Raw genomic sequence first — 14,744 nt, 5'->3', positions numbered from 1 at the left:
TCAACAGTTCCAAGAAGGCTCCTCACCTGTTTGCACCACTCCGATGACCCTGAGGACGCTCCAGGTGGCCTCAACGACTCTGTAAAAGGGTGCAAATGACCAGCTGTCTGCAAGAAATATAAATCCTTCCGTCCCCCACCATCCACTCAGAGCTGAAGAAGCTTCTTGGATGAGAAGTGAAACGTCTTTAAAGAAGACACAAATAAAACCTCCAAGTGGTCTCAAGGACCCTCTAAAAAGGATGCAAATGACCAGCTGTCTGCAAGGAGTATAAATCCTTCCATTCCCCACCACCCAGTCAGAGCTAAAGAAGCTTCTTGGAGGAGAAGTGAAACGTCTTCAAAGAAAAAACAAGAAAGTCCAGTTGCCTTTTTTTAAAAAAAGCACCTTTGTGGCAGCCACGACCCTAGTGGCTAAGAATCTCTATAGGCACAAGAAAAGTCCTTTTTTTTTTTTTTTTTTTCCTATGGGGGCGTTTTGGGCAAAAAGTAAACGATTGTTTTCAGCAAAAATATCGTAAATTACAGTCACGTGACCAGTGGTGGGATTCCAAATCTTTTCCTACCGGTTCTATGAGAGAGTGTTTCGTGCGCGCAGCACTCAAAGGCCGCCTGTCGGGCCTGCCTCCTTCAATATCTAAGAAAGAGAAACCTCAACTCCGTTTGAACAGAGATAAGATTCTTTTGCTAGATATGAATTGAAAGCAGCGAAAGAAAAGCAAGATCTGAGCCAAAAAGGCGCAAACATGCACATATCAAACGTTTCCCAGCACCCTCCCTCCAATTACCCCAACCCAATGTCCAATCTGCAACTCCTTAAGGTTTCGTGCGGGGTCCATCTTCCAAATGCCTCATTCAGTTGGTGCGCAAAGACGGTTGACCTTGACCAAGACCAAACACAAGCCATCAGCATGCACAGAAGATGGTGAGAACAAAACTCCCTTCTTGATAACTCCTCCAGCACCAGTAATTCCCCCTCCCAAATACCTCAAACCCCCACCCTCCCCGTTTCTATGGCAGCCGATAGCAAGCAAAGTAGAGGCTGACACCACCCTCGTTGTCAGCGCTGGTCAGTGGTGGGTTCCGGATCCCGGTGCAACTGGTACGGTGCAACGGGGCCGGGCGTCCACCACATGAACGTGCGCACATATGCGCAGCACTCACATGAGTACTTACCGCCTGCGATGCAGCTGCTCAGCGGAGCGTCACGCATGCGCCGTACGCTGTGTATGCGGAAGCCCTGAAAACCTCAAATATCGGTAAGGAGGGCGGGCAGGTGGGTCCTCCAGAGCACCGTATCAGAACGGTACCTGGTACTTCTGGCAGGAACCGGTATGCCCGTACCAGGGTGTACCGGTCGTAACTCACCACTGGCGCTGGTAAGCTGCGCTGTTTTTTAGCTCTCTGCTCACGCACGGCAATCCACTCTGCCATGCGAATCAGCTGAGCTAAAAAAAACAGGAATATAGGACAGGGGACGATCAGGGCGGGGCCAACCAGAGGTATTTGCCGGTTCTTCGGATTACTAGCACAATTTTTCCAGATGCTCATAATATACTGTTTTTTTTCCATGTATGACGATACTTTGTCTTTAAAATATTTACCGTATTATTCGGAGTATAAGACGCACCAAGATTTTGAAGAGGTAAATTAAAAACAAAGGTTTTTGCACTCTGCAGGCCTCCCAAACCCTCTGTACACCTCGTTTTTTGTGAAAACGGGGCTGGCAGAGAGTTTGAGAGGTCTGCAAAGTGCTCCTGGGGGCTGGGAGGGGCAAAAACGAGCAAAAACTGGGTCCATTTTTGCCCCCAAAAAAGGCTATGCATAGCCTTTAGGAGGTTTGCGGAGTGCTCCTGGGAACGGGGAGAGAGGGGACAAAAAACGAAGAAAAAGCAGTCCATTTTCCACTCATTTTTGCCCTCCCCAGGCCCCAGGAGAACTCCGAAAGCTTCATAGAGGCTATGCACAGCCATTTTGGTGAAGGGGGTAGGGTTTTGGTAGGCCAAAAATGCTGTATTCAGTGTATAAGACGCATCCAGATTTTCACCCTTTTGGGGGGGGGGGAAGGTGCATCTTAAGCTCTGAAAAATACGGTACCTAAAAATGGAACGGCATTTTATACGTAGGGGGAGCCTTATCTCTGCAAACTAGCCTCACAAGTGAAACGTCCAATTGCTTAAAATATTGATTTCTGAATTTTGGGTACGAAAAGTGGGGGGGGGGGGAAACCTATACACGGTATCTTAATACTGTAAGCCTTACCCCCCCCCAAAATAAGCCCAGTTAAGATAATCAGCCCAGTGGATGCATTATGTACGGTACGTCCCCAAAAACAAGACCTAACCGGCAAATAAGGCCTAATGTGTCTTTTGGAGCAAAAAATTAATATAAGACCCGGTCTTATTTTCGGGAAAACCCAGGTATCTCTACTTAAATTAAGCTGCATTATTTTAATACGCTATTTTTTTCCCCCAAATGTTTTCCCACATCAGAACAATTCTTCTTAGTGTCATCTCACTCCTGAATGAACCAAACACTTTCTCTCCTGCAAACGTCGACGCTTCGGTGATGTACAGAAAGTGGAAAGAGAGCAAAGGGAAGGATCAAGAATACACGGACATCATCAGGTTGGTAGATCACCCAGCTTTGGAGATGAGCTTTGGTCATTCTGCACGTCTCCCAGGCCTGCATTTACTACAGTTAGTCCTCGACTTACGACCCTAATGGATTTGCCCATTACGGCCATAAGTTGTGACCGAACTGTTTTTTTTATTATTATTATTACTTTTTTTTTGCAGTGGTTGTTAAACAAATTGCCATGGTCATTAAGTGAATCGTTAAACGAACCCATTGTTTGCCATTGGGACATTTTTTACTGCAAACTTTGGTTTTTTTCCGGGTTGAAGAAAGTGACCTTACAGTTGCCCGGAAGGGATGCCCAATTGGGGGCACCTTTCCTGTTCCCAGCAGGGCCTGGAGCTCACTCCCTCCCACAGCAGCACTCAGGTCCAATGTCCCCCTCTAAGCTGCGCGGCCGCGCATGTAACAAGAAAACTCCGTGCAGCAGTTTTTTAATGTCTTAAAATATGACTGAAAATATCCCCCCTCCCTTCCTCCTCTCTCTGCACCGAACTCTTCTCCAGCGGGTGAAGTCAAGGAAGGCTCTGCCCGGAGACCGATGACGCTGCAGAAGGGAGAATTCCCATTGGTCCTCTGTGGCTTCGTCAGTTCCTGGGAAAACGTGATTCGCTGGTTGTAGCCTGCATTTCTCTGCACATCCGGCGTATCTCAGGCATTGCGTCGTCTGAAGGCCGGTTGTGGCCTCGGCAGCCTTTCTGTGATCCCTTCGCTTTGCGGAGAGAGGGAAGCAGCGTGGAGTTGGACTGCCTGAGCCTATCTGCCTTTCCTTTTCCTTTTCTTTTTCCTTTCCTTTGTCTTTTCCTTTCCATTCCATATTTCTTCTTCCCTTCTTTTTTCTTTTCCCTTCCCTTCCACTCCCTTCTTCATCCTTTCCTTTCTTCTTTCCCATTTTCTTTCCTTTTTCCTTTCTTCTTTCCCATTTCCTTTCCTTTTTCCTTTCCTTTCTCTTTTCCTTTCCTTTTTCCTTTCCTTTCTCTTTTCCTTTCCTTTTTCCTTTCCTTTTTCCTTTCCTTTCTCTTTTCCTTTTTCCTTTCCTTCTTTTCCATTTCCTTTCCTTTTTCCTTTCCTTTCTCTTTTCCTTTCCTTTTCTTCTATCCCATTTCCTTTCCTTCTTTCCCATTTCCTTTCCCTCCCCTTCCCTTCCTTCCTTCCTGGGGGGTCTGAGGGAGAGAGAGGGGACCCTTTTCCTCCTTTCCCCCCTCCCCAACATCTGCTCTGATGGCAATTATGGCTAAAAAAAATATCAGGTGCTCAGGCATGAAAATGTGCCGCTCAAACACTATACTTTTCCGCACACCCTGAAAAAAAATTAGAGGGAACATTGCTCAGGTCTCGAACACAGGCTTGGGGGCCTTCAGCCAAGCGTCCTAACCACGAGAGCCAGCGTGCTCCTTGCGCCTGACATGAATCTCTAGAGACAGCAATAGCCATCGCACTTAGAACTTATATACTGCTTTACAGTGCTTTTACAGCGCTCTCTAAGCGGTTTACAGAGTCAGCCTATTGCCCCCAACAATCTGTGTCCTCATTTTACTGGCCTTGGAAGGATGGAAAGCTGAGTCAACCTTGAGCCGGTCAGGATCGAACTGCTTGCAGTGGGCAGTGTCACCCTGAAATACTGCATTCTCGCCACTGTACCATCACGGTCCTTCCTTCCTTCCTTCCTTCCTTCCTTCCTCCCTTCCTTCCTTCCTTCCTTCCCACTTAACACTTAGACTTACAGTGTTTTACAGCCTTCTCTAAGCGATTTACAGAGTCAGCCTCTTGCCCCCAACAATCTGGGTCCTCATTTTACTGACCTTGGAAGGATGGAAGGCTGAGTCAACCTTAAGGTGGTCCGGATCGAACTCCTGCCAGTGGGCAGAGTCAGCATGCAATACAGGCTGTCCTTGACTTACGACTGCAGTTGAGCCCAGAATTTATGTTGTTAAGTTGAGTTTTGGCCCATTTTACGATTTTTCTTGCCACATTTGTTAACCGAATCCCTGCAGCTGTTAAAACAGTAACCTGGTTGTTAAGTGAATCTGACAATCCCCCTTGACTTTGCTCGTCAGAAGGCCTCAAAAGGGGATCACGTGACCCTGGGGATTCTATAACCGTCATTAATACGAGCCAGTTGTCAAGCATTTGAATTTTGATCATGTGATCACGGGAGATGCTGTAATGGTTATAAGTGTGAGAAACGGTCCTGAAATCACTTTTTTTTCAGTGCCATGGTCACATCAGTCACTAATTGTTCTGACCGAGGCTTCCCCAAAAAGCACGAGGCAGAGTCCTGGTCCCGACAAAACCCCTTTTATTAAATGAATGTGAATTCCTCTCATTCGCATTCAGCCAAGGCCTGGCAAACAGTCTTTCAAAGGTGAATGTATGACCACAGACCTTATCTAGCTTAGAAAGCTGCCGTGTAAATATTTTCCCAAATGAAGTACTGTGCAAGGAAAGACTGGGCACAGAGTCTCTGAGATTCACGGACAGATCTTCACACTCCTGAAACAAACAAACTAAATGAATTGTTTCCTGCAAAAGCCCCCTCCCCTTTCACTCCTCTTTTATTTCCTATGGGAGGGGCCATTCACCATCCATCCACCTGTGGCTTTACTCCCAAGTTGACCCTGATTTCTTAGCTGTTCTTTTCTTCTGGCAGCTCTGCGCATGCGCACACCGGGAACAGGCTCCAGCTGTTCCTCTGCCTCACTGCTGTCTAGTTCCAAAGGCACCTGGTCACTGCCAGATGGCCTCGGCCCCGTCTCTGCCTCCGACGCAGAGCCCTCGTCCGAGCCTTCCCCAGCCTCCAGAACTGTCCCATATTCCTCCCCACCCTCCTCACTGTCTGACTCTGCTGCCAGCTCCGCCGGCTGCTGGCGGGCCAAAACACTAATCCCAACTGTCCTGCATTCTAACCACGGCGCCACCGGGATTCTATAAATGAACTTCTCCCTTTCCAGGAAACAAGTCCTGGGAACCAAGGTGGAGGCCGAAAGGGACGGCGTCAAAGTCCCCACCACGTTAGCGGAATATTGCGTCAAGACCAAGACGCCCGCCCCGGACGAAGGCTCCGACCTCTTCTACGACGACTATTACGAAGACGACGAGATGGACGACGAGGTGGAAAGCTGCTACGGGGATGAGGACGACTCCGGCAACGAGGAGTCTTGACGAGGGATTCCCTGCCCCCCGCCCCCCTTCTTCTTCTTCTTCCGCCGCCCCCCCTTCCTTCTCCCCCTCTCCCCCTCCCTCCACCGCTGCCTCCTGCTGCTGCACCTGATAGTAGCAATAAATTACCTGACTCATACTTGAACCCTAGGATGCAAACGGCTGAGACCTGGAAACCCCATTCAGCCCCGAGACGAAAGGACCCAAAAACTCTACCTCAAAAGGAAGACTCAGCTTCTGCTTGACTGGGGAGGGGGTGGGAGATCTCCCAGGGGGCTTCAAGTGCTGTGTGTTTTTTGGGGCTTCTGATATTATTATTATTTTTTAAATATCCTTTTATTCGGGGAGGATTTGGGTGGATGGAAGCGACTCCTGATTCATCCTGAGCTGTTTCTCGGGACCGTCTGGCGGGGAGGAGTTCGGGACCGAGTGCGAGGTTTGGAACAGCTTTCGTGATGTGGGTGGGGTTTTTTTTTCCCTTTAAACAAAAAAAAATGCAGGATTTGGGGAGAATTTCTAGGGAGGATTTCCTAGCTGTACCAGCCAGGTTGGGGTGACCTATTAGGCCAGCCTGTATGGCAGAAGCAGGTATCGTGAAGTGGATATTTCCTCTTGGCTCACCCTTGGAGACAAGGCCAGAGAGTCTCCGGAAGTTTCTTCCACAGGAGAAAGATGGTTTCCTTCCTGGAGCCAATTTTGGAGCCCGATCTCTCCAAACCACAGTTTGTCTCGGTTCCAGCGTTCCGCCAAAACCCACCATTTGACCAAGATGGTTTCCATGATGGTTTATCTGGTTGCTTTACCTCTTTAATTGGCTTGACTTTCTTTCAGGGAGAGCCCCCAATTCCCCAGCGAGCAAAGGAACAACAGCGGATGGTGAGGGGGGGGTGTTCCCTGGACTCACAGGGAGTAAAGGAGGAATTGGGCTGTCTATTGTGCATTGTCACTTTGGTGTAGAGCTAAAACACAGCCAAAAACAATACAGTTCCTCAGTTCCTAGAGAGCTCATTGCTGGATGTGGGGCAGGCACTGGAGTGGGGCAGAAGGTAGTGGAGTGGAGCCCGCTTTCTATGCCCGCTTCACCGTCGCGTCCCTTTCTGAAGCTTATCTCCCTCCCCTTTTTCCAGAGATCCTGAACAAAAGTTGGGTGTCTCCATAGGAGGCCACAGCTCTTACCGAGAAGGCTCATATCTGCAGCCAAGACGGGGGTCCTTCAGCCGGGACAAATTATGGAGGGAAGCATGGACGAGAAAGGCCCTTGGTCTTCCCCTTCTCGCCTTCTCCTCCAGGGCCTCCCTCTCCTGATTTTCATTATAGAGAGAAAACAAAGAAACGTTGCTGATGGAAGCAAGAGACTCTGTCCAACCTGGAGGTCTCCCCTTGAAACCAGAGAGGGGAGGTAAAGAGGGGATTATTAACAAGACCAGCAGCCAATCCTTGAATTCCCTCAGAAGCCTCAAAATCCAGATGTTCCACGCCTGCCCAGAAAAATCTGAAGGATCCCCAGCTCTAAAAGGCTCATCTAACACGGGGGAATCTCCAAACTTGGCAACTTTTAAGACTTGTGGATTCCAACTTCCAGAATTCCCCAGCCAGCCTGGGAGTTGAAGTCCACAAGTCTTAAAAAGTTACTAGGTTTGGAGACCCCTTGCTCTAAATCAGGGCTGTCCAAACTTGGGAACTTTAAGACTTGTGGACTTCAACTCCCAGAATTCCCCGGCTGGGGAATTCTGGGAGTTGAAGTCCACAAGTCTTAAAGTTCCCAAGTTTGGACAGCCCTGCTCTAAATGGACCCACTGATGGCAAAGGTGTTTAATGTAGGCCAGTGTGTGGCCATAGCCATAATCTCAAAGCTCACCTTAGTATCTACCAGGACTTCCATCCTCTGGGCCAGAGAACTTGCTCAGCTCACCCCTCCAGAAGTTAGGAAATTCGGACGGGGTGAACAAGCTAGCTGAGATCCCCTCATAGCTGCTTGTCTGAATGCTTCAAGTCTCAGTCGGAGGCCTGGTAAATAGCATAACCACTAACAAGCCACGATAGTTGAAGACCTGAAGAACGTTCTCCTTTGGCCTGCTTGAGGAAAAACAAGCCGTCTCAGAGCCTTCGGGGAAGGTGTAAAATAGTAAGCAGCATATGAAAGCAAGGGTAGCAGGACAAGCTATGATTGAAATCTCTTTGAATATTAATAGCTCGGGTTGGTAATTATTGTTGGTTTGATCTTGGTGATTTGGTTGCAAACGTTTTGTCCCCATTCGAGGTGACATATTCAGTGTGCGTTGAAGTTGTCTCCTCGAACGGGGACGAAACTTTTGCAACCAAATCACCAAGCTCGTAGCTCAAACCAACAACAGAACAAACCATGATTCCCATTCCTTTCCGTTGCTACCTCAAATCAGAAACAACTCCGGGGAAGACCAAATACCCCAAAAGAAGCCGCATCAAATCCCTCCCGATTGGAAATCTTTTCTCAATCGGCGGGGGTGGGGGTGGGAGGTGTCCTCATAGGAGAAAGTGGGAGTAATGATTGCCTCAGCCTCTCTGTGGGTAAGAGGACCGGCCCACAAACCCGTAGTACCTAAAGACAACCTTAAACTCGTTTTCCACCATGCAATTCTTCTGCTTTCACCTCTTTCAGATGACACAAAGTGACCAACTGCTGGCTTATGGGAACCTTCTCCACACATTCTAATCCGGCCATTCCTTGCTTGGGGTTCAAGTGCCAAAATGGCTGTTGCCCAATCAAGGCCCTCCCATGTTAGAGTCTTATAATCACAAATGTGTTTGGGACTGTTGTGCTCAGACTGCGAAGGGATGTGCCATGATTTGGTCATTTTAAAGCACATTTGGCCTATTGCAACTGGAAGGTATTTCCCCCCCCCCTTTTGCAAACAGAGACTGACTCAATGCAATGTCAGATGGATGATCTCAAGATGCACCTGAGCAGGAATTTGGCGTCTGGGATGGCCTCCTAAATTCCTAATGGCAGCCACCACTGAACCCCACGGCCTTCCCCATCATGTTCTCCAGGAGGAACTGAGCCCAGTGTACCAGATTCGTCCGTTCCGAAATAGCCCATGGAAGATGGAAAGGTGGTGTAGGAACGCAACCACCCACCACAGCTGTCCTCAGCACTAAGGTACCCCCACCCCCGGGAAGATCTGTAGGGCTCCCACGATGTTCTCCCATGTCTTCTAAAAGTAACGGCTGCACTTTGCTTTTGAAAGTTTCTCTCAACAGGAGTTTAGCACAGAGAAGAGCATCCAGAAGAGGTAAGATGCCTTATAGGATGGCGTTTCCCCAACCATGGGAACTTTTAAGATGGGTGGACTTCAACTCCCAGGATTCCCCCAGCCAGCACGGGAATTCTGGGAGTTGAAGTCCACCCATCTTTTAAAAAGTTCCCATGGTTGGGGAAAGGCTGCCCTAGGACAGAAGTCTCCAACCTTGGTAAACTTTGAGATTTGTGGACTTCAACAATGGCTGGCTGGGGAATTCTGGGAGCTGAAGTCCACAAGTCTCAAAAGTTGCTAAATGTGGAGATCCCGACCCTAGGAGATAAGATCCCGCCCCAAAGAGATCTCTGCACAGGTTATGTTGCTCACTTCCGTGACTCCAATGCAGGACAATGTCACACCTGACTTAGCCAGGAAGGTGGTTCTACGTATAGTGGAAAATAAATCCGCCAGCACCAGCAAGGTGTATAGAATCTGTTCCCTCTCTCTCTCCTGCATTCCTGCCTTTGGAAATTTTATTCCTTTGCGCTCGCTTTCTTTTTTGCCGATTCCCTCCCCAAGGATGTGACATCCATCTTTTAGAACGGGAGGTGATTGCCCACTTCAAAATGGCTGCCTTTTTCTGCTGTAGAAAAAAAGGACTTTGCTAGATCCAAGTTTTCCTTTTCACAAGTGTGTCCGTGTGGGAGGGAAGGGGTTTTTTTTATTTTAATTTATTTTTACCTGGGTCCCATGTGTCTCCCTGAGCACTGAATGGATATCCACTCTGCTTGCCTTTGATGTCGCTTTCCTGATTTTTTGTGAGATTATGCCCCTTTCTCCAGGGTGGAATTTGCACCTGGGCAGGGCGGGGGACTGTTAGGAAGCAGGGGGGGGGGAGATCTAATGGGTAAAAATCGACTGTTTTGTAGAATTGGGGGTGGGGGGGAATGGGTTGGCAGGGGATGGGATATATATATTTTGCTTTTTTCTGTTTTTTGTTTTGTTTTTCTGGATTTGAAGCTATTTAATAAAAGGATTTTGAAAGGAAGTGGGAGTTGGTCTTTTTGTTTACCTGTTCCGCAGCATCGCAACCTCTGGAGGCCGGGAGGGAAAATTGGTCTAAAATGATAGTGGAGAATCCATTGTGAGCGAGGGGGTTTTTGCCAACTCAAAACTGAAAGAGTGGATGTTAGTCCCTAGTCCAGTGATGGCAAACCTTTTCCGCAGCAAGTGCCAAAAAAGTCATGTGGAAACATCACGAGTGATCAGGGCCGGGCTCCAGAAAAGCTGGGCTTCCGGAGTACATGTGTGCCTGACAATCAACCAACTGGCATCCATGCGCAGGCCGGTTTTCAGCACTGCCGCCTGCGCAAAGGGATCACACTTCGAAAAAGCTGAACTTCCGGGTTCTGGCGCCCATGCACACCCAACAATCATCTGGCCGCCAAGTACGCGCACACTGGTTTTCAGCACCGCCGCGCATGCCAAGGATAGCTGATCATCGAGTGTGCATGCATGCCAGAAACCCAGAAGACAAAGAGGCAAGGGTGTGCGAGCCGGGCAACACGGCTTCGCATGCCACTTTGGGCACAGATGCCATAGGTTTCCCCATCATGGCCCTAGCCTCTCAAAAGCCTACAATCTTGGAAGGCTGCCAAGTCTCCCCACTGGGTTCCACCACAAAACCGCGTTCGACTAAAGGGCGCTCGACGAAACCGCGTAGCTGACGTCATCACAGCGCGACAACAGCGCGGAGAAAAAAGCACGCTGTAAACGCTAAACCTAAAATTAACTCCTAAACCTAACCCCCCTAAACCTAATCCTAATCCTAAACCTAAACCTAAACCTAACCCTTAACCTAACGCTAAACCTAATCCTAACCCTTAACCTAACCCTAAACCTAACCCTAACCCTTAATCTAACCCTAAACCTAACCCTAACCCTTACCTTAACTTGAATGGCTTGCTTTCAAAGCGCTATTTAAAGCGCCCTTCTTTCTCCGCGCTCGCTGTTGTCGCCCTGTTGATGACGTCAGCGACGCGGTTTAATCGGGCGCGCTTTAGTCGAGCGCGGTTTTGTCGTGCCACGTCCCCACTGGGCTTGGGCGCATGAAAGGTTTTGCAAACATTTGACATTCCTCAACCCCGTGAAATTAACTACAGGTGGTTCTCAACTTGCGGACCACACGTGAACCCAAAATGTCTCTTGCCGAGACATTTGTTGAAGTGTGTTTTGCTCCATTTTACCATCTTTCTTCCCACAGTTGTTAAGCGAATCGCTGCACCTGTTAAATTAGTAAACTTGGTTATTAAGTGAACCTGGTTTTTCCATTGAATTTGCTTGTCCAAAGGGCCCGGGACACTGCGATGATTATAAATATGAGTGAGTTGCCAAATTGTGATCACGTGGCCATAGGGATGCTGCGGTCGTAAGTGTAAAACCCAGTAATAGGTTCCTTTTTTTAAATGATGATGTAACTTCGAACGGCCACTAAAAGAATTGTTGTAAGTCGAGGACTACCTGTACTTTTGGAGGGCATTTGTGTTGTAGGAAGCTCAGGGTTTTCTTCAATACCAATGGAGACTCTAAAGCAGTGTTTCTCAACCTTGGCAACTTTAAGTCCATTGGACTTCAACTCCCAGAATCCCCCAGCCAGTACAACTGGCTGGGGAATTCTGGAGTTGAAGTCCACAGGACTTAAAGTCACCAAGGTTGAGAAACACTGCTCTAAAGTCCTGAGTGTAATGAAGCTTCCTTTATGCAAAAGTGAAAAGGAATATCTAAAAAAATCAAGATTGGCGAGATTCACCGAGATGGAAAAAAGCTGGAAATATTATCCTGTTCAGTCAACCAATCGATGCGGAACTGTCACCGCAGGACTACACATTTATTTATGCCTCACAATTATTTTTACAAATACGTAACTCAAGCTGGCGAACACACCTTCCTCCTCCTATTTTCCCCACCACAACAAGGTGAGTTGGTCTGAGACTGGCCCAAATTTACCAGCTGGCTTTCATTCCTAAAGTGAGACTAGAACTCTCTGCCTCTTGGTGATTGATCCAAAGTCACCCAGCTGGCGTTCACACCTAAACCATCTCCTGGTTTTCTAGCCTAGTGCCCTAACCACTGGATCAAACTGGCTTCTAATGAATATATTTGAAAGGTGTCTATCCAGGATATTGGTGGCAGCTAGAATCTGAACACATTTTCCACTTCTCTGAACATTTTGCTACGGTGTGCAGAAATGTTCTGACCTAGGCTTCCCCAAAAAGCACGAGGCAGAGTCCTGGTCCCGGCAAAACCCCTTTTATTAAACGAAAGTGAATTCCTCTCATTCACATTCAGCAAGGCCTGGTAAACAGTCTTTCAAAGGTGAATTTATTATCACAGACCTTATCTAGCTTGGAAAACTGCCATGTAAATATTTTCCAAATGAGGTGCTGTGCAAGGAAAGACTGGACATAAGAGTCTCTGAGATTCAGGGACAGATCTTCACACTCCTGAAACGAATCTAATGAACGAACCAGTGGTGGGTTTCTGCCGGTTCGCACGGGCTCGGGAGAACCGGATGGTGAAATTTACCGATCTGGTGAGAGGAGGTTCGACCGGTGGACCCGGAAGTAACTTCCAGAACACCTGCCCCAGCCCTGTCGCTCACTCGCTCACCCCAGCCCGTCCACACTATCCTAACCCAATTCAATGTCAAGTCCCATACCTGGGACTGGACGTGGTAAACGGAGAAGCATGGAGAGGTCCAGCGGCACAATCCAGCAGACAGCAGCGGCAAGCTCAGGAGTTTTCTCTTGGATTCCTCTTTGTCCTGTCTCCTCCGATCTCCCGAAGTTCTTTCCCCAGCGTGTGATAGCTTTCTACTGGATTCCCCTCTGTCCTGCCTTTTTTGATCTTCCTAATTTCGGCCCTTAATCCTCCAGTTGTCTATTTTTGGAAGGTTTTCCCCTCTCTTCCCCCTGCCCTTCATAGGAGTCCCCCAAAAAATTGCCACATGTCTTGGTGTGTGTGTGTGTGTCATGTGACTGAGTGTGCATGAATGATGTCAAGTTGTTCATACCCGCCTGGTCACATGACTGCCAAGCCACACCCACAAAATAGGCCACACCCACAGGATAGGTTCTAAAAAAAATTGAAACCCACCACTGGAACGAACGAAGAAATTGTTTCCTGCAAAAGCCCCCTCCCTTTTCACTCCTCTTTTATTTCCTATGGGAAGGGGCATTCACCTTCCACCTGTGACTTTACTCCCAAGTTGACCTTGATTTCTGAGCTGTTCTTTTCTTCTGGCAGCTCTGCACATGCGCACACTGGGAACAGGCTCCAGCTGTTCCTCTGCCTCACTGTTGTCCAGCTCCGAAGGCAGCTGAGAACTGCCAGACGGCCTTGGCCCCATCTCTGCCTCCGATGCAGAGCCCTCATCCGAGCCTTCCCCAACCTCCAAGACTGGCCTATGCTCCTCCCCAACCTCCTCACTGTCCGACTCTGCTGCCAGCTCTGTTGGCTGCTGGCAGGCCACAACAATTTAAAAAAAGAAATGATTTGCCAATCTGGTCATGTGCTGATCTGGGGTATTGCAGCCTCTGAATGATCAGGTTTTTTTGAGGTTTACCGATCCATAGAGGAGGAGGGGGAAGCTTGGCAAAGAAGAAATAAAAGCAATAAATTCAGATAAAATGGAAAGTCAGCTGGAGCCCTTTGAATGCTTAGCACAAACACAAGTCCTTTAAAGACTTGTGGACTTCAAATCCACAAATCTTAAAAGTTTTCAAGGATGGACACTCCTAACTTAGCATCTGCAACTCTTCACCCGATTCCCGATGTGACTGGAAGTGATCAGTTCAGATTTCTGTTAAGAGAGATTTCTTCTGTTGATACAACAGAAGAAATGGATACCTGTGCTTCGCAACAAAACTGTGTGATTGGGCTATGCAGGAGAAATTCAGTTCACAATCCGTTGGCTCAGTGGTAGTTGGTGATTGAAACACATAAGGGAATATCGCTCCCAATGCCTTGAGTCCAGAAGCAGTTCCATAGGTGGAAGGCGTAGACATTTTGGTGAAGTACCGACATTTTAGTACTGTAAGGAGCCCCAAGCCACTCCTGAGTGAAGGAGTTGAAGGTCTGCCAGTTTGAACTGAGGTAATGGAATGTGAGGCAACTGACAGTTGGAACAGAGTTCTTTTCAGGTGGGGAGGGGAAGTAGAACTCCTTAGCAACAGAGCGTGTTAATTACTGAATAAGAAATACTAATGATCTGTTGGTCATTTCGAAAAATCCTTTCTTAGTGAGCACCTAGAAACCAAGAGGAATATACATGCCAAATTTCAAATGTATAGGTTTTACAGTTCTGGAGATTTCATGATGAGTGAGTGGTATTTGCCTTTTATATATATAGATTAGAACTATTCATAATTTTAGGTAACAGGCAAAAAAGGCCCTTTTGTGGACACTGAGGATAACAGTGTTCTGTATTGGAGTTTCTCTCTTCCTCCATTTAATAGGCTTATAAACCTTAAAGAAAGTGCAGTTAAGTTGGGAATACAGGATTTGGAACATGGACAAGAGGTGTTTGAAGGTTTTTGAAGAATTTCCCCCTTTTGAAGAATTATGATACTAAGGCTTATGATATCCAGGTATCCTGCCGCCAACAGCTATGATTTTATGTGGCATGAAAAGCACATGTTTTCAGAGAGTGAGGTCTCTGAGAGACTGAGCT

The 14,744-nt window shown here is 47.8% G+C and overlaps 1 protein-coding gene across 1 annotated transcript in view; it reads left to right on the top strand.

The window, feature by feature from the left end:
* CDC34 (cell division cycle 34, ubiquitin conjugating enzyme) overlaps window positions 1-7,474 on the top strand; it is a 38,113-nt gene extending 30,639 nt beyond the window's left edge. Inside the window, exons 4-5 of the mRNA XM_087703302.1 lie at window positions 2,492-2,626; window positions 5,588-7,474. Coding sequence (XP_087559428.1) covers window positions 2,492-2,626; window positions 5,588-5,798 — 346 coding nt within the window. The 3' untranslated portion in view covers window positions 5,799-7,474. The remainder of the gene's footprint in view (window positions 1-2,491; window positions 2,627-5,587) is intronic.
* Window positions 7,475-14,744: the final 7,270 nt, after the last annotated feature.

The sequence above is a fragment of the Thamnophis sirtalis genome, unplaced genomic scaffold (genome assembly GCF_051295495.1).
Source record: "Thamnophis sirtalis isolate CommonGarterSnake01/CBP01778 unplaced genomic scaffold, rThaSir2_p1.2 scaffold_1, whole genome shotgun sequence".
Lineage (NCBI taxonomy): Eukaryota > Metazoa > Chordata > Lepidosauria > Squamata > Natricidae > Thamnophis > Thamnophis sirtalis.
Note: the sequence above shows the minus strand (reverse complement) of the source record. Positions and strands in the feature narration are given on the sequence as shown.